Here is a 24,392-nt window from a genome sequence, read left to right as displayed (position 1 = left end):
ATTTTATTTCTGCCATGTTGCTTTTTGGATTTCCAAAGTGAGGAATCCGGGAACATTTTGGAGCATCCATAAGGCTTGAAATCTGTAACTGACATCGTACCTCTCATGGTGTGATTTGTAAAGCAATTACTGTTAAAGCATCTAACCTCTATTCTTTGCAGTAATTTCTCTAGCTATCCTGATCTGATTATGAGATTTATTAATGATATTGGACTCTAGAATGTGCAGCATTTTTTTTTCTTAGAAAAAAATCATTTGTACATGCCAGAATGTTTGAGATTAACAAGATATTTTTTGGAGAAAAGGCGTAGTCTTGTGGTCTCTTTTGTCTTTTTCTCTAATAACGTGCAGTGAACTTGTGAAATTCATCGTCGGCCAGATTGGGAGCATCAGTCTTCTGCCTTTTCTTACCTCCTTCCTTGTTTCCTCAGACCACTAGGCTAATTTTAAATTGTTTGCCAGGACCCTAGTCCAAAATTTGTATTCTTCTTTACTTATTTCTCCATGTACTGTCTGCAAATTCCTTTTATTCTTATTTCCATTAAACTACTGTATATCCAAGTTTCCTTCCTGGCCACTTTGTTAGGCTGTTGTTAATGTTTTGCTCTTGGGGACTGTTCTATCCTCTTTCAAACACGCTGTCATCACTTTTGTCATTAAAAACAGCACAAATCATTTGTCCTTGGAAATGATTGCCCTATCTTCAACCTTGCTTTTCTCACTCCAGTTCTTCAATGTGTTAATGCCTTCCAAATTTGTACCATCTTGTCTGTAGTTCTTTGTTATATCCCTCCAGTCTGATTTTTGCTTGTGCCATGATACTAAAACTGCTCTGATCATTGATATCCTATACGATTGCACCAAATATGATTCCCTCCTGTTGTGGTCACCAACTACAGGAGGGATGTGGTTGGAAAAGAGTGTGCAGAAGAGATTCATCAGTATGCTGCCTGGAATAGAGGGCTGTAGTTATAAAGAGTGATTGGATAGGCTGGGTTTATTCTCACTGCAATGGAGGAAGCTGAGGTTTATAAAATTGAGGGGCATAGATAATCGGAATCCTTTGCCCAGCGCAAGGGAGTCTAGATCGAAAGACACAGGTTTTTAGCTGAGAGGGGGAGAAATTTAAAGGAGATCTGAAGGGCAAGTTTTTTCCACACAGAAGGTGGTGAATATCTGGAACAAGCTGCCAGAGGAAGTAGTGGAGCCAAGTACACTTCCAGCATTTAACAGGTGTTTGGACATGTACTTAGATTCGAAACACATGGAGGTATATGGGTCGACCACAGGCAAATGGGATTAGCATAGATGTTCATCTCTGTCAGCAGGGACAAGGTAGGCTGAAAGGGCCCATTTCTGTGGTATACGTTTCTATGATTCAATGAGATCTTCTCAACCTTTCTCCAGCCTTTGAAATCGTTGACCACATCATGTGCTTTTAGTATTTCTCCACTGGTTTTTCAATTGGATGAGATTGCACTAATTTGGTTTTATTTTCTATTGTAGCTAGAGAATTTCCCAAGTTCTCACAATTGCCCGTTTCCCCAAGTGTAAATTCTGTTTTTCATCTATATGCTGCACGTTGGGAAAAATATGTCAGTTTCCGCACATACACAAATGATATAGAACTTCAGCTCTCTGCTACCTCTGTTATCTCTAAGTTGTCAATTGGTAAAAAGCCTCTCAAATTAAAAGTTAAGAAAATTGAAGCCATTGCCTCAATCTCTATCAAACTATGCTCCCCACCCTCAAAATCCATCTCTCTGTTTGTGTCCTTGGCCTCAAGTTTCAGAAATTCTATCCATGCCATTTCAAAGATTGCCTTTTTCCACTAAGGCACCCCTCTTCCCCACCAAATCTGGCCTTGCAATAGGTCACTTGCTGCTGAAACCCTTGTCCATGCCTTTGAGTCCTGCAGACTTGATTATTACAATATATTTCTAACTGGCCTTCCATGTTCCCTCTATAAACTTAGTCATCCCTTTGTTGATCACACCTGTGTTTGCTGACGTACACTGCTCCTGGTTAACCCTCAGTTTGGTTTGTTTAAAATAAAGTCTGTTTATAAATCCTTAAATCTCTGACCTCGTGTCACCTTGTAATCCTCTAATTCAGGACACTTGCAGTTTCCATATTTAGTCACCACCACTGCCTTCATTTGCCAAGACTATAAGTTGTGGAATTTTCTCCAAAGACCTCTCCACTTTTCTCCTTTTGTGGCTTCTCACAACCTATCTCCCTTAACCAAACCTTTGATCATCTGTCTTGCTGTTTCCTTATGTGGCTGTTTTTTATTTTGTTTTTGTTTAATGCTCCTGCGAAGCACATTGTATACTGCCAGTAATGTGGTAAAATGGTTATTTTAGGATTTTAAATTGGGTCTGTGCCATTTGGCTCACGTAATTGTAATGTTTTCTCAATGTTGTAGAATGTGGTTTTATCAATGATGAGATCTTTGTAGAGCTGGTAAATGCTCTGACCCAGTACAGTGATAATGAAGAGGATGATGAAGACGAGGAGGAGGATCAGGAGAATAAATCTGAGAAGACTGATGGAAGTGATATCAAAGAAGAAAGTAATGAGTCCAGAAAAGATTATCAGGAGATCAATATGGATGGTAAGAGTGTACTTTGCTGTTTCTGAACAAGTATGTTGGTGATAAATTCAGAAACATAGTAAACTATAGGAGGAAAAATAGATGCATAATGTTAGTTGACAGGAAACTCTAATAATTTGAAGTGTTGTAGCCCAGTGCTGAGGATCCTTTTATTCTTGAAATGTTTACATAAATGCTTTGTACCTGGGTACTGGGAGAGCAAATGCTAAATCTCTTGACACCCTTGCAAGTGGATAATTCGGTGAATGTGGCATCTCAGGTAGATAGGGTAGTGAAGAAGGTGTTTTGGCATGCTGGCCTTCATCAGTCAGGGCATTGAATGTAGGAGTTGTGAAGTTATGTTGCAGTTGTATAAGACATTGGTGAGGCCTTGCTTGGAGTATTGTGTACAGTTTTGGTCACCCTGTTACAGGAATGACATTATTAAACTAGAAAAGATTCACCAGGATGTAGCCTGCATTACTGGGCCTGAGTTACGAGGAGAAGTTGCATAGACTAGGACTTTATTCCCTGGAATGTAGGAGATTGAGGGTGACCTGATAGAGGTGTATAAGATCATGAGGGGCATAGACATGATGAAAGCACATAGTCTTTTTCCCAGGGAGGAGGTGCTAAAAACAAGAGAGCATAGGTTTAAGATCAGAGGCGAGAGATTTAAAAGGGGCATCAGGGGCAGCAGCTTCATGCAAAGGGTGGTGTGTATTTGGAATGAGCTGCCAGAAATAGTGGTTGAGGCAGGCACATTAGCAATGTTTAAAAAACATCTAGATCAGTACATAAATAGGAGAGGTTAAGAGTTCTATGGGACTAGCTCACAGCGCAACAGCATGGATGAGTTGGGCTGAAGGGCCTGTTTCCGTGCTGTAAGACTCTATGACCCAACAAATGGCTAAGTGTTGGAGTAGGCAGTGTTGCTGTATAAGACTGGATTAGAAATGAGAAGATGTGTATGTTAATAATTAAAATAAGGAATGGAAGTGTATTATGAAGTGCTGAAGAATTGGGGTGGGTGGAGAGTGCATGGGTCAAGTACATAAATCCTAGATAGTATGTAGATACAGTACAATAGCAATTTTCTTTTAAATAGAGGTATAGACTGCAAAAGTAAAGTGATAAAATTGTGCAAGACATTAGTTCTGAAACAGGCAAGAATAGTGTAGGTGGTTTTGGATTGTCAAATTGTGAAATTGACTGTGGGAACCCAGTAAAAGGAGAATTAGAGACACTGGTTAAGCAGAACCTTGGAAAACCCAGATGCTTCCTGAAGGCAGAAAGATTTTTATGGTTTAGAAGTTGGAATGAAGGATCATGACTTCAATAATGAGCATGAGGAAAATATTACCTGGTCAGTTATGTAGTGTTTGCATTTGTTGTGTGCAGTTTAGCTGTTATGTGACTTGCATAATCAGAATGCTTGCATCTCAAATTCTTGATTAACTGAAGTGTTATAGGGCATCTTGGAAAAACTATACAAATGCAAGTTTGTCATTTTACACAAAGAATTATAGGATATAAAAACTGACTCAGTTTATGAACTGATCCACTGCATTTTATCAGGTGATTTTAATAAATATTTGAAGCAAATGAAACCAGGCAATAGGAAGAGACTGGGATTAGTTTTGGATAGTTACAGAAAATGTCTTCCAAGGCAAAGTCTAGTTTTTCATGTGCCTCACTGCAAATCTTTTTTTTAATATGGTATATAATTTTGTATATTCCTGATTTCTTTCTTTCTTGGGGTATTGCGAAGTTTCCTTCCTGAAAAGCAATTTTTAGCGACAAGTGGGGGAGTCTGTGCTAAGTTGACTTGAAGCAGAGAGGAAACCAACTTTTTTTTCTGTCTAAGGAATCTTTATAATTTTGATTAAGCTTGTTTTAGTCATGTAAGGATGATGTCTTTTTACTGGATTTTTGATTTACCATTAGCATGATAATCTCAATTTATAATGTGGAATACACATTTTGTACAGTACTTAAACCAATGTCACCATGGAATTTTGTATCATTGGTTTCTTTGTCCACAGTTAAAGAATGTGATGAGGGGAGAAAAAAGCCCTGTGACAAGATCTTTGAAGCAATTTCATCCATGTTCCCAGATAAAGGTACACCAGAGGAGCTGAAGGAAAAGTAAGTACTATCTGCTTTATTCTTAGATAGTTACATAATTGAGCTTTTGTTGATCAGTGCCATTTATACTTGAAAGTAAATACAAATATGTGATAAACTGTAGTTTAAATTGTGATTCATAATTTGGTTAAATAATTTCATTTGATAGCCAGCAGCTCTAGAATTAATTGCAAACAAGAAATTGATTTTTTTTTGTTTTAACTTTTAATTTTATTTCCCTCTCCCATTGTCTTTACCATTATGATGAATAAGTTAATTTACCAAAGTGGTTCACCATTACTAGACCAAAGCATTCCAAACTCCTGGCAGTTGGTATAATTTTTTTTAGATTGACAGTAAAGTCAGAATTGCCCATGACAATACACCTTAAGCTCCTCCAAATTGAATATTTCTTCTGGCAGATTATTATGTGATAGTTTATAATGCTAACAGCAACTAGTTGATGAATAGGCCATAATGCCTGACCTGACAGCTGTTGTATTTGTTGTTGGCAAAAGAACAATGTAAAAGTGATATATGCCAAACTTTAATTTCATGATAATGGACTGAATCATTTAAGGAAAAATAAACAGGATTCAAATGCATTCTCCAGGGCACCAGTTGGTCCCTAATTAATTGCTTTTATTTCTGGACATGTGTTGCTGTATGAACTAAAAATGAAAGTAGTAAAGTTTATTGGGCCAGTAATGGTTTTGTCCCGTACAGGATCCACACTTTGCCATGTCAGATTGTGTCTGGCTATGGATCCTCTACTTGTTTTTTTTACCCAGCACAGCACTACAACAATTGATTGTATTTAACTTTAAGCCAATGCAAAACTGTTGCCCATGTCCAAACTTGCACCAAATCCTTTTCACTGATTGACCTGTGCTTACTGAATTAACTAAATTAGCTTTTGGTCTAGCAAGATGTCAATTTATAAAGATAAATAGCTTCATTGTTTTCAAATCCTTTCATGGACCTGCACCTTATTTTTGTAAATTTCTGGATGTAGTCTTACGAGATCCTTGTATTCTAATCTTTCCATCTTGCATATCCTTGATTTCACTCTGCCATTCAGATGTATCTCTTGATCTTTGAGACCTTGAGCTCAAAAATCTTTCAAATCTACTACCATCAGTTGATTCATTTTCAATTTGTGAATTATTTCAAATTTTCATTGATAATGCTACTTTGCATTATTTCAAAATTACCATAAAACATGTAGTTGCTGTTTAAGAGGGTCTCCATTTTTATGAAAAACTAAACTCTATATTCTGTAGAAATGCAAATAACACAATTCCCACTGGATCTCACCACTCATTTGAATTTCTACAACGCCACTGATAGACTTTGCATATACAGTGTTCTTGGCTTGGTTCAGTCATGCCTCCAAGCCTGTAATCTGTACTATTCGGCATGATGCGATGGAAGTGACATTACTGCAAGTTTCCTTTTCTACTTTCTCTCAAACACTAGATTAATATTCTGGAATTTTTGTAGGTAATTTCACTGTCAGATCTATTAAAGTCATACTCTCTGGACAACTGGGATTAAGAAATGCAGTCTTGCACACATTCACATTTTGAGAGCAAGTAATACCATTAGATGCAAAATAGTTTCCCAGTTATTCCTTCAGTCTAAATGTCACATTATTACTTCTATCACAATGAGAAATATTCCATTTATGAAATGCTATTAATGTAAAGAAAAGGGGGGAAAAAATCAAAAGAAAATGCCAAACTTAGAAGGGAGATATAACTAACAGTGATGGAAAATTTAACCTTAGTAGGAGTTGCAAAACAATGTTTAGATTAGTGGAATGAAATGGGGGTGCAAGAACAAATGGAACGGAATATGTGTGATTCCTGTGTCCATTAGAAGCCTTCCAAATGGGTGTAATAGAACATAGAACATTACAGCACAGTACAGGCCCTTCGGCCCACAATGTTGTGGCGACATTATATCCTGCTCTAAGATCTAGCTAACCCCTCCCTCCCACATAACCCCCCATTTCTCTATCATTCATGTGGCTATCTAAGAGTCTCTTAAGTGTCACTAATGTATCTGCCCCTACAACTTCTGCTGGCAGTGCGTTCCACACACCCACCACTCTCTGTGTTTAAAAACAAAACTTACCCCGATATCCCCCTTATACCTTCCTCCAATCACCTTAAAATTATGTCCCCTCGTGTTAGCCATTGTCGCCCTGGGAAAAAGTCTCTGAATGTCCACTCGATCTATGCCTCTTATCATCTTGTACACCTCTATCAAGTCACCTCTCATCCTTCTCTCCAGAGAGAAAAGCCCTAGCTCGCTCAACCTATCCTCATACGACATGCTCGCCAATCCAGGCAACATCCTGCTAAATCTCCTCTGCACCCTCTCTAAAGCTTCTACATCCTTTCTGTAATGAGGCGACTAGAACTGAACACAATACTCCAAGTGTGGTCCGACCAGAGTTCTATAGAACTGCAACATCATCTCGCAGCTCTTGAACTTGATGCCCCGACTAATGAAGGCTGACACTCCATACCCCGCCTTAACAATCCTATCGACCTACGTGGCAACCTTGAGGGATCTATGGACGTGGACCCCAAGATCCCTCTGTTCCTCCACACTGCTATGAGTCCTGCCATTAACCTTGTATTCTGCCTTCGAATTCGATCTCCCGAGGTGTATCACTTCACACTTATCTGGTTGAACTTCATCTGCCACCTCTCAGCCTAGCTCTGCATTCTGTCAATATCCTATTGTAATCCACAGCAACCTTCTACACTATCCACAACACCACCAACCTTTGTATCATCAGCAAACTTACTGACCCACCCTTCCACATCCTCAGAAGAGGAGTTGGAGTTGAGAAGAATGTGGGGTCACTTTATTCAAATGTATAAGATCCTAAGGGGGCTTGACGGGGTGGATGTTGGGATATTTTCACTGGCGAGAGAGTTTTGAACAAGGGAAGATAACTACAAGATAAGAGGCTGGTCATTTAAAACTAAAATGCAAAGAAATTTCTTGTGGAAGGCAGTGATTCTCTAGAATTCTCTGCTCTGGTGGGTGGTGGAAGCTGGGTTATTAGAAGTATTTAAAGTGGAGGTGGATAAATATTTGATAGATCAAAGACTAGGTAAGGCATGGAGAAGTGGCACAGAGGAAGAGTTGAGGCCAGTATAAATCAGCCATGATCATATTAAATGGTGGGGTAGACTTGAAGGGTTGATGGCCTGCTCACTCCTATTTTCTTGTGTTCTTGTTAGATCTGAAGTAATTGATTATCATTCCTCTCTTGATAGACTATTAATAAATGTAAATTGTCAAAGTGAATCCTGTAGTTTCCTAATTTGGTATTTCTTGTCTAAGCAAGGGAGAATAATTGCTTGATCCATATATGGGAAATCAGATGGGGCAAAAAACTGATTGGAAATAAAAATCACTAAATTTACATTGTGTAACGAAAAAGGTGTCAGATAGGTAGTCAGAATCAGGTTCATCACTGACTTGTATGACGTGAAATTTGTTGTTTTGCAGCAGTATAGTGCAAAGACAAAAATTACCATAAATTACAAAATAGTGCAAAAAAAAAGGAATAATGAGGCAGTGTACATGGACCATTTAGAAATCTGATGGTGGAGGGAAAGAGGCTGTTCCTAAATTGTTGAATGTGGGTCTTCAAGCTCCTATATGTCCTCTCCGATGGTAGTAATGAGAAGAGGGCATGTCCTGGATGGTGAGAGTCCTCAGTGATGGATGCTGCCACCTTGAGGTGCCATATCTTTGAAGGTGTCCTTGATGGTGGGGAGGGCTGTGCCCATGATCAAGCTGTTGAGTCTACAGCCCTCTGCAGCCTCCTGCGATCCTGTGCATTGGAGCCTCCACACCAGGCTGTGATGCAACCAGTCAGAATCCTCTCCACCGTACATCTATAGAACTTTTCAGGAGTCTTTGGTGATGTACCAAATCTCCTCAAATCCTAACAAAGGAGAGCCGCTGGCATGTCGCCTTCGTGATTGCATAGATGTTTTGGGCCCAGGATAGATCCTCCAAGATGTTGATGCCCAAGAACTTGAAGCTGCTCACCCTTTCCATCACTGACCCCTCAATAAGGACTGCTGTATGTTCTCCCGACTTCCCCTTCCTGAAGACCATAATCAATTCCTTAGTCTTGCTGACGTTGAGTGCAAGGTGGTTGTTGTGAGCCGAACTATCTCGCTCCTGTACGCCTCCTCGTCACCATCTGAGATTTTACTGACAACAGTGGTGTCCAGGTTCTTGGCCCCCTGTTAAAGACTTGGGTACGTTATACTTCCTTCTCCAAGTTAGCTGATGGTATACAAATAGTTGGAGGGTATGATGTGAGGAAGATATGTGACCTTTGCAACTAAAAATGGATGGATTGAATGAGTGGGTGAAAACTTGGTAAATGGAGTTTAATGTATGAAAGTGTGAGATCATGCACTTTGGTAGGAGGAATCAAAAGCTGGACTATTGTCTAAATGAATAGAAACTGCAAGAGTGGAATACAGAGGGATTTAGTTATTGTGCATGAAGCACAAAGTTAGCATGCAGGTGCAGCAAGTAATAAGGCAAATGCTAATAAGTTTGAGTTTAAAAATAGAAAGTATTGTTACAGTTGTACAGGGTGCAGGTAAGGCTGTACCTGGACTATTGTGCACCTTTTTTTTGTCCCCTTTAAGAAAAAAATATGTTGGCAGTCCAGAAGCTTGACCCTGGGATGAAAATGTTGTCCTATCATGAGCATCAAAAATGTTTAGACCTGAGTTCAGAAGAATGAGTGGTAATCTTATTGAAACAAAGGGGCCATGCCAAGCCACAGAGTAATGCTGCACAAAAATGAGTTCCTTGACTCTCCACGTCCATGCTGACCATCAATACCAATTCTGTTTTCCAAGCAGTTGGCTCATAGATTCTAGTGCCTTGTAATTCAAGTGCTGCTTTCCATGTTGTGAGAGTTTTTGCCTCCACCACCCTCTAAGGCAGGATACTCCAGATTCCAACCACTCCGGGTGGGAATATTTCTTCCTTGGATCCCCTTTGAACCTCTATCTTAAACCTGCCCTCTGATTTTGTTAAGGTGAAATGTTTCTTACTCTCTACCCTATTTATGCCTCTCATGATTTTGTATATCTCAAATCAGTCCACCCCTTGGCCTCTTCCACTCCAAGGAAAAGAAACCTAGCCACTCCTCGTAACTGAAAAACTCCATCCCAGGCAACTGATGAATCTCCTTTCCACTGTCTCCAGTGCAATCACTTCTTTCCTGTAGTGTGCACATAATACTCTAGCTGTTGCCTGACCAATATTTTATAAAGTTTCACAAAAACTTCCCTGCTCATATATTCTATGTCCTGCCTAATGAAGGCAAGTATCCCATGTACTGCCTTAACCACATTATCTACATGAGCTGCCACCTTCAGGGATCCTTGTACACTAGATTCCCTGTGATGCTCAACAATTCTTCACTCTCTGCTGTTCATTGTGTATGCCCTAGCTTTATTAATCCTCCCAAAATACACCACCTTGCACATCAGGTTAAATTCCATCTGCAATTGCTCCTGCTGTTTTATCAAAACATCAGTATCTTCCTGCACCTGAGACTGTCGTCCTCATCAAGTAGTTTTTAAGATGCTTCCACTAATGGCCAAGTGTCAAATGAGGTGGACGTAGTTGCAAGATGAGGGGCTAAAAAGAGGGAGGAGTGTAGGAGTTTCTTCTCTAAAGGGGTAGTGAATCTCAGGAATTCCCTACCTCAAGTGGTGGAGGTTAGACCACTGGAGGTATTTAAAGAGGAGGTATGTAATTCTGTTAAATGAGGCCTGGGGCAGATCAGCCATGATCAATTTGAATGGCAAGACAGGCTTGAGGGATCCAGTAACCTACTCCTATTTTCTCTTGCATTCTTGTGAGTTGTGTGGTTCTTTGTCCACTAGCAATGTTAATGCCAGGTAAATTGAAAGTTTCAAGATGAGGATTGATGTTTTCCTTATAGATGAGGATTATGGGACAACAGCAGTGAATAGAATTGAAGTACAGATCAGCTGTGATCTAATTTAATATTTGACTGCACTAGATGGAGATCTATTCTGTGAAGGTTTGCATTATAGAAATAAATACAGCAAAACTCCAATAATCTTGCATCTGATTATTCAGAAATCCCAATGGTTTGTTTGCGAGTGGGGTGTGTGACCAGGGTCAGGACTATGGGTCAGGATCAGGAACACCAGGGGTCAATCTGAAATTTAAAAGCTGAAACATTTAAGCTAAAACTCGCCAGATTCAATTGCCTGCTCCCTTTAAACTCACTAGGTTCCTTGGAAAATGTATTATACTACTGTGTAATATATAATAAAAGATAATGAAATAAAAGTGTGTTTGAGTATTAATAAATGTAACATCCAGTAGTTTAGAAAATTTACTTTTCCAGAGGGTGCTGGATTATTGGAGTTTTGTGGTATATACAATATGGTTGATTTAAATATATTTGGTCAGGGCAATATTCTGCAACTTGCATCAAGCTGACCTTTTTGTATACCAGTATCCTGGCTGGCACCATAGTTCTTCTGATAAGAAACTAGATAAAGGCATTAAAATGAACTTGTTAACATCAAATCCATCTATAATATATCTTCATTCTATACATGTTTGAATATCAAGTGCACATTCAATTGGATTACCCACTTGCAGTGGTGAAATTCTTGCAACCATCCAATAAAGCATAATACAATGAACAATATTTAAGCACATCTTGGTGATGTTCTAAGAAAAGTTATCATCCCAAAATAATGAATCATTGATATTACATTTGCATCTCCTTTCCAGAAGGAAACTAGTTCATTCTGCCATCTCTCGCATAACGTGGATAGAAATATGTGAGAACTTTCAATTTGTCACTGTTTTTAGGAATTCCATTAGATGGATAAAGCTTTACAATGTAAGCATTTGAGTTTAATTAATTGGTTACTTTTTTTTAAGGTACAAAGAACTGACCGAGCAGCAGCTTCCTGGAGCACTTCCTCCTGAGTGCACACCAAATATTGATGGACCAAATGCTAAATCAGTTCAACGTGAACAGAGCTTACATTCTTTCCATACTCTCTTCTGCAGACGTTGCTTCAAATATGATTGTTTCCTGCATCGTAAGTACAGTATTATCTTATTGGCTGCAATTTGTATGTGTAATATCAATAAATATTGTATGTCCATAACATTAGTAGCTGTGTGACAACATTGGATGAGAAATGGGTGTGGCACAAGTAAAATAAACTATAATTTTGTATGGCTGGACAATCTTGCAGCATGTTTGCAGGATTTCTCATAATCATTTCATTCTACCAACTCCCAGATTTCTCCAAAATGGTCTTTGAGTATATCTTGCCCCTTACAAATACACTAAGCTGAAGGGGGGAAGATTTAAAAGGAATGCAAGTTGACCAAGAAGAGACATTGGCAATTAACTTTCAAAGGGTACTCTAAATGTAAATCGGAAGGATAGTAAAAGGAAGGGTTGGATGGATAATGAGTATAATCCATGCCGAGAGGTAGAAGGTATAGTTGGAATACTCAAATGGGTACTTGGTACAATTGCCAAAATCTTAGTTGTGGTGGTGGAGAGAATGTTAGAGGTAGTAGTTGGGGTGAATGTTAATAGGAAGAGGTACTAGAAAGTTGAATATGTTTGTCATCTTATCTCCTGGTTTAGATGTCTTGCATCACCTGTTGCCAAGGTAGGTGCAGTTGGAGGTTGCAAAAGGGCTTCTTACATTCTTATCCTTTCTTGGAACTATGGGAGCTGCCAGAAGGATGAATAGCAAATGTAATACCGTTGTTCAAAAAAGGGTACGGGGAATGCTAGGTATCTTCGGGCCAGTTAATTTAAACTCTCTTGTAGGAAGCTTTTAGAAAGAATAATCAGGAAAACTATTAATAGGCACTCTTGGATGTTTGGGTTGATAAAGGAGAATAAGGATAGATGTGCTAATGGCATTAGTACTTGACTACCCCAATTGTTCCTTCATCAAGAAAGTTCAAAGACCATTGATGAGGGGAATGTAGTAATTGCTGTCTCCTTGGATTTTCAGAAGCTGTTTGATAAAGTCACTTGCAATGTGGATAGTAAATTGGTTTTAAGGCAGAGGGTAGTATTAAATGATTATTTCAGACTGTTAGATGGTAGATGATGTTGCCTGGGGTCTGTACTGGTATCTTTTTTTGACTTTCACTACTTGGACATGGTGGGCTAAGTAAAATTTTCCAGATTTGTGAATGGCAAAGCTTGAAAGTGGAAAAACAGTGAATGTAATAGTAATGGACTGCAAGATGACCCTGGCATGCAAATTGGACAAACTTGCAGATGAAATTTCACTCTTCTTTAAGTGAAGCATTGTGGCAGAAAAAATAGATCAAATGGCACAATTCTAAAGGATATGCAGGAACAAAGGTACATAATTATATGTGCATAAATCCTGTAAAGTGGCAGGAGTCTGTTGGAAAAGTGTCTAACAAAATATATGGGATCCTGGAATTTGTAAATGGGGTGCAGAGGATTTGAGTCTGCATAAAATAATAGTTGGGTCATAACTGGAGTATTCGATTTTAAACTGTAGTCACTTATCTTTTGGGAAGGATGTTAAGGTCCTGGAGAGGGTGTAGAAGGGATTCATTGTGATTATACCAGTAATGAGGGATTTTGGCTATAAAGTTAGACTGGGGATCCTGGGAGTGTTCTCTGTAGAGTCCTGAAGGTGGAGAAAAGATATGTCACAGGTGTACAGATTATGCCTGATTTAGATAGGATAAATAAAACATCCAGGACCAAGGACTGAATAGGAAGATAAGGCAATTGAATGCATGACAGAAGAACTAGAGGGTGTCAGCTACTTGGAACATTGGCAACTCTTCTGTGGCAGAGGTGACCTGTACAAGAGGGACAGGTTGCATCTGAACTGGTGCTATTCAGGAGGATTTAAACTAGTCTAGCAGGGAGGTTAGGCCTAAAGTGGTAATGTATCAGATGAGAAAGTTAAAGCAAATGTAGTGGTTAAGCAAGCGAATCAAGTAGGCAGGAGGCTAGGAAGCGTGGAAGGTCTGATAGACTAAAATTACTTTAATGCCAGAAGCCTCATAGATAAGCCAGCTGAATTTAGAGCGTGCATGGGTGCATGGGATTGTGATATTATAGCTATTATGGAAACTGGGTTGAGTGATTAGCAGGATTGGCAGCTCAGTGTTCTGGGATACAGATTCTTCTGGTGTGACAGAGGTGAAGGTAAGAGAGGAGGGGGGTTGTGTTATAGAATAGTGAGAACATCACAGTAGTACTTGGAGACGATATCCTGGGAGGGAATGTCCAAGTGAGGCCATGTGGGTAGAAATAAGAATGGATTGATCACTTTGATGGGATTGTAGTATAGCCTCCACCCACCATCCACCACCCCCCGCCCCCCCCCACCACTGCAGTAGTGAGTGAGTGGTTTAGAGGAGCAGATAAGCAGTTATGTAGGGAATTCACACTGATGTAGGAATAATATGGTTGTAATAATACGTGATTTTAACTTCCCTTATATTGACTGGGACTGCCTTATTGCTCAGGGATTAGAGTCATAAGAGTACGGAAACGGGCTTTTTGCCCCAACTTGTCCATGCCGACCAAGTTGCCTATCCGCGCTAGACCCATTTGCTTGCATTTGACTTGTATCCCTCTAAACCTTTCCTATCTATGTACCTGTCTAAATGACTTTTAAACGTTGAAATTGTACCCACCTCTATCATTTCCCCTGACAGCTCATTCCAAATACCCACCACCCCTATCCTGGGAAAAAGACTGCGACCATTCATCTTATCTATGCCCCTAAAAGGTCACCCCTCGGCTTCCTACGTTCCAGAGAAATTGCCCCAGACTATCCAGTCTCTCCTTGCTACTCAAGCCCTCCAATCCTGGTAACATCCTTGTGAATCTTTTCTGCACCATTTCAGCTTAATGACCTTCTTCCTACACCTATGTGACCAGAACTGCACACAATACTCCCTGTGATCTCACATCTTGTACAGTTGTAACATGTTCTCAGTAGCCTGACTGATGATGGCAAACATGCCACATGCCTTCTTCATCACCCAGTCTTCCTGTGAACTGGATTTTCTGGGAACTATGTACTTGTGTCCCTAGGTCTTTCTGTTCTACAACACCTTCCAGGGCCTTGCCATTTACTGTGCAAGTCCTGCCCTGGTTTAACTTGCCAAAATGAAACCGTTTGCAGTTAAATCCCATTTGCCATTCCTTGGCCCACTTTCCCAGTTGATCTAAATCCTGATATACTCTTGGATAACCTTCACTATCCACTATACCACCAATTTTTGTGGCATTTGCAGACTTACTAACCATGCCACCGACATTCTCGTACAAATCCTTAATATATATGACCAACAACAATGGGCAGAATTTGTTAAGTTTGTGCGTAAAAGTTTTCTTAAGCAAAATGTAGATGGCCCTACTAGAGAAGGGGCTACACTTGACTTCCTCTTGGAAATGAAGCTGGGTAAGTGGTTGGTGCAACAGTGTGGATAATAGTTATGGAAGATGATAAGACTGGTCCTCAAGTTAAAGGGGAGGTTAATTTTAATGGCATCAGACAGGAGTTCTCAAAAGAGGGTAAAGAGATGTGTGGCAAGTAGAAGGTTTTAAAGAGGGAGGTAGGAAGAGTTCAGGGTCAGTATGTTCCTGTTAGAATGAAGGACAAGGCTAGCAAGATGAGGGAACCTTGGTTAATGGAGGATACGGAGGATCTGGTCAGGAAAATGGAGGCATATGTCTGGTATGGGCAGCTGGCATAAAGGGAGTCCCTTGAAGAGTACGAGGGCAAAAAGAGGTCCTGAGATATCCCTGGCAGATAAGATAAAGGAGATCCTAAAAGATTCAATAAGGGTAGCTAGGGCGAGTGTAGATCACCTTAAGGATCAGTGTGATAACTTGTGTGTGGCTCATGAGTTCAGGGAGGGAATAGTGATATCCTGGAGCACATCAACATTACAAAGGAGGTGGTGTTGGATGTCTTGAAATGCACAAAGGTGGATAAATCCCTGGCGCTTGACCAAGTGTATCCTAGAATGTTATGGGAAGCAAGGGAGGAGATTGCTGGGGTCCTGGCAGAAAATGTTGTATCTTCATTAGCCACAGGCAAGGTCCTGGAAGATTGGAGGATAGCCAATAGCTGCCCTTCAAAGGCATAACGAGATAAGTCAGGGAACTACAGGTTGGTCAGCATTGTATCAGTTGCAAGAAAGTCACTGGAAGGGATTCTGAGAGACAGGATTCTTTGCATTTGGAAAGTCGAGGACTGATTAGGGATAATCAGCATGGCTTTGTGCATGGGAAATCATGTTTCGTGGATTTGATCTTTTTTTTCCAAGAGGTGATAAAGAAGATTGAGGGCAGGGAGGTAGCTGTTGTCTATGTGGACTTTAGCAAGGCCTTTGACAAGGTCCCACATTGTAGGCTGGTCCAGAAGGTTTAGAACACGTGCGATCGAGGTTGAGCTAGCCAATTGGATACAAAATTGGCTTGGTAGAAGGAGTCAAAGGGTGGCAGTGAAGGGTTGCTTTTCACATTGGAGGCCCAGTGATATGCCACAGGGATCATTGCTGGGTCTCTGTATTTGTCATATACATTAATAATTTGGATAAGAATGTAGGTGGCATAATTAGTAAGTTTGCAGATAGCACCAAAATTGGTGGTATAGTGGATGACGAAGAAGGTTGTCTGAGGTTATACCAGGAGATTGATCAACTGGGTAACTGGGCAAAGGAATAGCAGGTGGAATTTGACTTGGCCAAGTGTGAAGAGATGTACTTTGGGAAGTTAAACCAGGCCAGGACATGTACAGTGAATGGCAGGACCCCAGGGAGTGTTTTGAACAGTGAGATATTGGGGTACAAGTACATAGTTTCCTGAAAGTGGCAGCACGGGTAGTGAAGGTGGCATTTGGCACACATGACTTCATTGGCTAAGGCATTGAGTGTAAGAGTTGGGATGTTGTGTTACAGTTGTACAAAACATTGGTTAGGCTGCGCTGTGTGCAGTTCTGGTCGTCACACCATAGCAAAAATATGCTTAAGCTAGAGAGGGTGCAGAAAAGATTCACAAGGATGTTACCTGAATTGGAGGGCATGAATCACAAGGAGTGATTGGATAGGCTGAGCCTGTTTTTCCTGGAGCAAAGGAAGCTGAAAAGTGATATGATAGAGGTATATATCTAAAATTATGAGAGGCATAGATGGACAGTGTTTGTTTCCCATGGTAGGAATGTCTAAAACTAGAGGGCATAGGTTTAAGGTGAGAGGGAGGAGATTTAAAGGGGAAAATTTTTCTCACAGTAGTTAGTACAGCTATAACATGACAGTTGCATTCCTAAGAAACCTTGTGTTATAGAAAATCATGGGACTTGAGAGTTTTGGACTTGCAATTACAAAGTTATTTTTCTTGCAGGATTTTGGAAAAACAAGTGTGTTTTTAATAGCTATAAGTTTATTCTGTTTCTACAAGCTAAGAATACTAAAGGCTGTATATTACATTGTTTAATAAAGTATCCTTGCACAAGAGTCAATAGAAGCAATTGTTGCTTGTTAATTTCCAGTGGCTTCCTGTAATTACTGCGGGGACATTACATGTAAAAAAAATTTTCCCCCCCACCCCAAGACATCCTTTTTTTCCTACTTACCAACTTCCAAAGTGACTCAAGTGGTTTTCTAGTTCTCAATTGAAATTAGTTTATAACTAATTCAGCCTGCGTAAATACAAATAGTGTTCCCTAATTTATCAATCACGTTATATTCATCAGCAATTGTGTTATGGAAATGCACATTATAGCAGAACTACCTGTATTTGGATTGAGCAGCCCGAGGAGGTCTGAACCGGTACTTGAATGAGCAAGGCATAGAGGGGTATTGAATTAATGCAGGCAAGTAGTATTATAGATAGGCACGGTGGTCGGCACAGACATGGTGGGCTGAAGGGCCTGTTTCTTTGCTTTACAACTCTGACTCTATGGGAGGAAATAGTTGTAAGGGCACAGTGTATATGGGTGGGTGAGGTGGGGCATTGCAGTGCTTCAGTGTCCATCACAAAGTGAAAGGCCAGCTTGGGGTGTGGCCCAGGTAAGTGTAGATGGCTGTTGAGACCCAGGTAGCAAACCAAACCTGGCTTCCTTTGATCCATCAAATGGCAGAAGCCTCTTGATGGGCCATGCAAGGTTTCTTTTTAATGGTCTCTACTAGAACAAAAGTGATTTGTTTTGTTGTCTCTGAAGATTTGAAATAAACCTGTTATATTAAAAGTTCAAGAAATTCACAGTGGTTATGTTTTTGATCCAGCTTTTCATGCCACTCCTAATACATATAAACGAAAAACTCCTGAGACCAGAGCAGAGACAGAACAATGTGGACCAGATTGTTGTTTGTTTCTGGTGAGAAGTTTTTCCATCCACTTTTCTATCTTGTATTAAAATGCTGACAGAATCTATAATAAGTTGTGCGTTGTGGCACCTGTGATGATATGTGCTTTTGAATCTGAAGGATATGCTTTGAGTAGCTCTTGAGCTGTTTGGGGACTATGCTAATTTCAGTACAGTGCTGAGCTGTTAATGTTTTGATATGTTAAACTGGCCCTGTTTGCTCTTTCAGGAGAGCATAAACATCCTCTGGCACTTTGAAGAAAAAGCAGTGTGTTATCCTTAATGTTCTGGTCAATACTTGTACCACAATCAGTGGTACTTAAGCATTACCCAATGTTACATTGTTTTGGGAGTTTGCTGTTGATAAATTTGCTATCACGTTCTCTTTGAGAATCTCTGTTGCCTGTAAATTGTCTTGGGATCTCTTTAAAGAGCTGTGAAAGAGTCTACATAAAGCTAAATCTGTCATCCTTTTTACAAGGGTATTTTAATTTCATGATTTGTAATTTCTCTAAGTCTAAAGTAAAAGTTACATGAGCTATAATGAGTTATGTTGAAAGTTCACTAGCATGTTATAATTGATATCCTACCCAATCATGGCCTGAGGAAAAAACTTGTAGGGTGAGGGACTATGACCAAAAATACATGCCATGATAATAGAGACTAAATAGGCCTGTTGTTTCATTGTATTCTTGGTCTAATACACAAAGTAATTTAATTTGGATTAGAGTCATAAACACAATCTGTATTTGCTGCTGAGACTGTATTGATGGGAAAATTTATTTCGGATCCTTTCGTGTGCATGCCGTCCTTCTGCATTGAGATGCCTCGACTTGCAAATTGACGTCAAATGACATATAATACAGCTTTGTGTCAATACTTCTGATAAACCCATTTTGAACAAATTGAAGAGGATTAGCCAGATCCAATTTGTGGCAGTGAAGCCAGCTCATTAATCCATCTAAACTCATGCCACATAAAGAATTTTACTGTTGTTCAGTGCCATAACAGCCCAGTCTACCAGGCTGCAACTCGCCACAAGCAGACTACAGGGCAATAGTTTTTTTTTCCTGAATCTCTCAGTCCTGATTTCCCCAGTCCTATGATCCATTGCAACGGCCATTGCAAGTTACACAGATGATAAATTATCAACTTCTCCTATGTCACGTGGCGTCGGTGGTTTTATTGGGTAATATTAAAATGCTAAAAGCACTTTATAGATGTAATATTTTTGTTCAAAGTGCACCGTACTACCTACTCGATGACTAACACATGATCATAATCTGTAAAACGATTGCATTATTTAGGATGGAGCAAAAGATTTTGCAGTGGCCTTAACAGCTGAGCGAATAAAAACACCACCCAAACGTCCAGGTGGTCGTCGCAGAGGGCGCCATCCAAATGGCACAAGCCGACCCAGCACACCGACAATAAACCCATCTGAGGCGAAGGATACAGATAGTGACAGAGAGGCTGGGACAGATACTGGTGGTGAGATAAATGACAAAGATGAAGAAGACAAAAAGGATGACACCACAAGCTCCTCTGGTAAGGGAAATTGAATTTGCTTTGATCAATTAAAGAAAAGGACATTGAGACAAGGTCTTGGAGAGATTTGAACATGTTGTTAGAATGAAACCCAGTGTAGGTTAGTGAGCATTGGGATAATGAGTAAATGGAATGATGCATATTAGGATATAGATAATGGCGTTGCTTGAGGTGAAGGAGTTGATAAAATGTGGAAAATAGGAACTGTCAAATTTTAAGGGTTTCAGCAGAAGGTGACGTGATTTCTGTGGATGCAATCACCTCCAAAGAAACTATACAGTAACTCATTTAAACATTCATTTGCACTCAATTTGAAGGTGGTTTCCTAACTATTACAAGAATATATGTATCCTTAATAGTTGTGGTGTAATCATTAGCTTAGTTAAGCATTTGGATGTGTGTTGCATGTTTCTTATCACCTTGTTATGCTCTGGTTTACAAGTTAATCTGTTGCTGTGTTGAGAGGTCAGACTGAACTGAGGTTTTGATATTTTTGGCAATCAAGTCTTGAAATGAATGCCTAATTCTCCCTTTCGGTTAAATGGGGGTAGTTTATTCCATATACCTATATATTGTCTCTGGATACGTGTTGCTGGGTGTTATCCTCTTTGTATTTCTCTGATGTCCAATTTCTTGACACTTGAGAATTTTTAACACAATTGCCAACATTTTTGGCTTTGGTGTTTCCCATATATGGTGTGATTGAGACAATCCATGTCTAAATGGCCCTTTTTGGGTGGACTATATTTATAGACTTATTTTGATTACAAACCACTTTAAAAAAAAACTTATTCTAGTGCTACAAAATTGAATCCCAGACATGATGCTCTTTCAGATGATGTGTAAAGTGTAATGATAATTTCATTTGTGTTTAACATCAGTCACAACTTGAATATTGATGCCAGAATTCTTGAGACATTTAAATCATAGTCATTACATTAATTGTTGCACCTTTATTTCATGCTTGTATTTGGACCATCTGAACAGTGGGTTTGTGATGAAAGCTTTAAGATTAATTATGGACTGCACAAACTTTGTGGAGGATGACTTCATTGAGTTTGTGAGAGATTCGTTTTCTAAATCAGCATATTGAGGAAGCAGCATAGAGTCATAGAGTAATACAGTACAGAAACAGGCCCTTCGGCACAACTCGTCCATGCCGACCAAGGTGTCCACTTAAGCTAGTCCCATTTGCCCGCGTTTGGCCCATATCCCTCTAAGTCTTTCCTATTCATGAACTTATCCAAATGTCTTTTGAATGTTGTTATTGTACCTGCCTCAACTACTTTCTCTGGCAGCTCCCTCCATATATGCCCCACCTTCTGCGTGGAAAAAGTTGCTCCTCCGGTCCCTTTTTAAATCCCCCCCCCCCCCCCCACCTTAAACCTATGTCCTCTAGTTTTTTGCTTCCCTTTTCTTGGGAAAACGACCAGAGGAACATTTTCAGACTGTATTGTGTAATGCCAAAGGATTAATTATTGATGTAGTAGTCAAGGGGATTTAAGGATACAGTGATCATAATATCATAAAATTTTATATAAAATCAAAAGTGGTCAAGTTTTATCAGATACCAGATCATAAATCGGAAAGTAAACAGCATAGATTGTGGTGCAGATTGTTCATGGTAGATTGGGGGAACTACATAAAATCATATAAATAAGCAATGGATAAGACCTGGAGAATTAATGCAAGGTTATATGTATTCTTTTTAAAGCAAAAATCCCAACAGAGAAAGCAGTTCAGCTGCAAGGTTAGAAATAGTATTGGATGAAACAATAAGATATAGGAGCATAATTAGGCCATTTGGCCCATTGAGTCTGCTCCATCATTCAATCATGGCTGTTTTTTTTTAAACTCTATTTTCACATCTCCCTGTAACCTTTAACCCCCTTGCCAATCAAGAACCTATCAATCTCTGCCTTAAATGCACCCAATTACTTGGCCTCTACAGCCCTCTGGCAAGGAATTCCACAAATTCACCATCCTCTGGCTGAAAAAATTCCTCATCTCAGTTTTAAGGGGACCTCCCTTTTATTCTGAGGCTGTGCCCTTGGATCTTAGACTCTTCTACTAACATCCTCTCCACATCCACTCTATTCCAGGATTTTCAGTATCTGATAGATTTCAATGAGATCCCTCCCCTCATCCTTCTGAACTCCATCGACTACGGGTCCAGAGACATCAAACATTTCTTGTATGTTAAACGTTTCATTCCTGGGATCATTCTTGTGAACCTCCTCTGGATCCTCTCTAGGGCTGGCACATCCTTCCTTAGATATGGAGCCCAAAATTGCTCATAATATTCCAAATGTGGTCTGACCAACGCCTGATAACGTCTCAGCAGTACACCCTTAAGGCTTGTATTGTTACCAAAAATAAAAGCAGCAAACCTGAGAATTAGGAACACTTCAGAATTCAGCGGAGGGCCGAGGCATTGATAAGGAAAGGGAATGTAACATAAGAGGAACCTAGCAAGAATCATAAGAACATTTTAGGAGCTTCTAACAATTAAGATTAACTAAAGTTACTGTGGGTCCCTTGCAGTAAAACTAGATAAATTATATCAAGAGTAAGAAAATGGTAGAGAAATTGTGCAAATATTTTGTCTGTCTTCCTGTCACAGAGACAACAACTTGAAAATAGTGGAAGACAATAAATCAAGAGGGTGAGGAGCTTAAAGAAATTGGTACTGATGAAATTAACAGGACTGTGAGCTGATGCCCAAGAATCCACTTTATTCTAGAACAGTTCCACATATCAGAAGGTAGCATGTGTAACCCTGCTATTTAACAAAGGAGGGATAGAGAAAATGGGGATCACTAGATAAGGTAGCTTGACGTCACTAGTAGGGAAAATGCTGAAATTTGTTACTAGGTGGTAACAGGATACTTAAATAACAATAGGATTGAGTAGAGTCAGCACAGGTATATGAAAGGGAAAACTCATTCAGCAAACCTGGAGATTTTCTGAGGTTACAACTCGCAAAATAGAGAAGCTGAATCATTTTACAGCGTATGTGGATTTCCATAAGGCCTTTGACAAGGTGCTACATAAAATTACAGGTATCCCTTGACTTCTAAATGTTTAAATTGCAACTTTTCGCTGTGACACAATTTATTTATTGGTTTATTATTGTCACATGTACCAAAATACAGTGAAAAGCTTTTGTTTGCATGCCATCCAGACAGATCATTCCATACATAAGTACATCGAGGTAGTAAAAGGAAAACAGAATGCAGAATAAGGTGTTAACAGTTATAGACAAGGTGCAGTGCTGGTAGACAAAGTGCAAAGGCGAGGTAGATTGGGAGATCAAGAGTTTTATTTTTTTTAAAAGTGCATGAAAAGTCTGTTCAAGTCTGATAACAGCTGGGTAGAAGCTGTCCTTGACCCTGGTAGTGCATGCTTTGAAGTTTTTGTATCTTGTGCCTGATGGGGGAGAGAGAAGAGAGAATGACCAGGAGGTGTCCTTGATTATGTTGACTGGGTTGCATTCAGAAGCTGAGTCCAGATGAAGGGTATTGACCTGAAACATCAGCTGTCCATTTCCCTCCATAGATCCTTGTGGTTTTGGGCAGAGCATTTGCCATGCCAAGCTATGATGCATCTGGATAGGATGCTTTCCATGGGCACTTGTAAAAATTGGTAAGAATCAATAGGGGACATGCTGAATTTCCTTGGCCTTCTGAGGAAGTAGAGGCATCAGTGGCTCTCTTGGCTGTAGTGTACACATGGCTGTTCCAGGACAAATTGTTGGTCATATTTACACCTAGGACCTTGATGCTCTCAACCATCTCCACCTCAACACCATTGATACAGATAGGGGTCAATGACCAGCTCCTGCATTTCCCTGACATTGAGGGAAATGTTGTTGTTTTGACACCATGCCACTAGGCTCTCTAGGCTCTCTGTCTCCTTCCTATGCTCATCATTGTTTGAGATCTGGCCCACTTCAGCGGTGTCATCTGCAAGCTTGTAGATGAAGTTAGAAAGGAACTTGGCTACACAATTATGAGTGTATAGGGAGTACAGTAAGGTGCTGAGGATGCAGCCTTGTGGGTCACTGGTGTTGTTGCCTATCTTTACTGATTGAGGTCTGTTGGTCAGGAAGTCGAGGATCCAGTTGCAGAGGGGGTTACAGAATACAAGGACTAGGAGTTTGGAGATCAGTTTGTTTGGAATTTTAGGATTGTGTTCAATTTGTAAAGTTTCTTTTTGCTCTAACAAACAATCCTTTATGTTTTGTGTGTGTGGGGTGGGGGGAGGACAGAGGGAGAGTTTAGATTGATATTAGCCATGAATAGCAGTTAAAATCCCAGGTGTGGCGGTGTCCACCAGGATTACAGCTGTGCTGTAATAGAATGCTGTTTACAGAGACCATTGGCATAAGTACCTGTTGGGGGGGTGGGGGGGGGCGAGGGTGGGAAAACACCATTTATTCACTATTGACATAGTTAACCATTAGAAATAGACCCCTATTAGTTGTAACAAAATATTACTCCAGAAGTATATCTGATATTATGAAAGACCAGTGGTGTGATATCAAGCAGCAAAGCCTAGATGATGACACGGTATTGGTTTATTATTGTCACTTGTACCGAGGTACAGTGAAAAGCTTGTCTTACAAACTGATCGTACAGGTCAATTCATTACAC

General features: G+C 39.9%; 1 protein-coding gene across 2 annotated transcripts in view; it reads left to right on the top strand.

The window, feature by feature from the left end:
- ezh2 (enhancer of zeste 2 polycomb repressive complex 2 subunit) overlaps positions 1-24,392 on the top strand; it is a 67,778-nt gene that overhangs the window by 18,678 nt on the left and 24,708 nt on the right. For both annotated transcript variants that reach the window (XM_052015535.1, XM_052015534.1), the window contains exons 6-10: positions 2,429-2,617; positions 4,642-4,744; positions 11,720-11,883; positions 18,110-18,201; positions 19,497-19,737. In XM_052015535.1, the coding sequence (XP_051871495.1) occupies positions 2,429-2,617; positions 4,642-4,744; positions 11,720-11,883; positions 18,110-18,201; positions 19,497-19,737 (789 nt within the window). The remainder of the gene's footprint in view (positions 1-2,428; positions 2,618-4,641; positions 4,745-11,719; positions 11,884-18,109; positions 18,202-19,496; positions 19,738-24,392) is intronic.

This window comes from Pristis pectinata, chromosome 5, assembly GCF_009764475.1.
Source record: "Pristis pectinata isolate sPriPec2 chromosome 5, sPriPec2.1.pri, whole genome shotgun sequence".
Lineage (NCBI taxonomy): Eukaryota > Metazoa > Chordata > Chondrichthyes > Rhinopristiformes > Pristidae > Pristis > Pristis pectinata.
The sequence above is the reverse complement of the archived record's forward strand: the minus strand, read 5'-3'. Positions and strand labels throughout refer to the sequence as shown.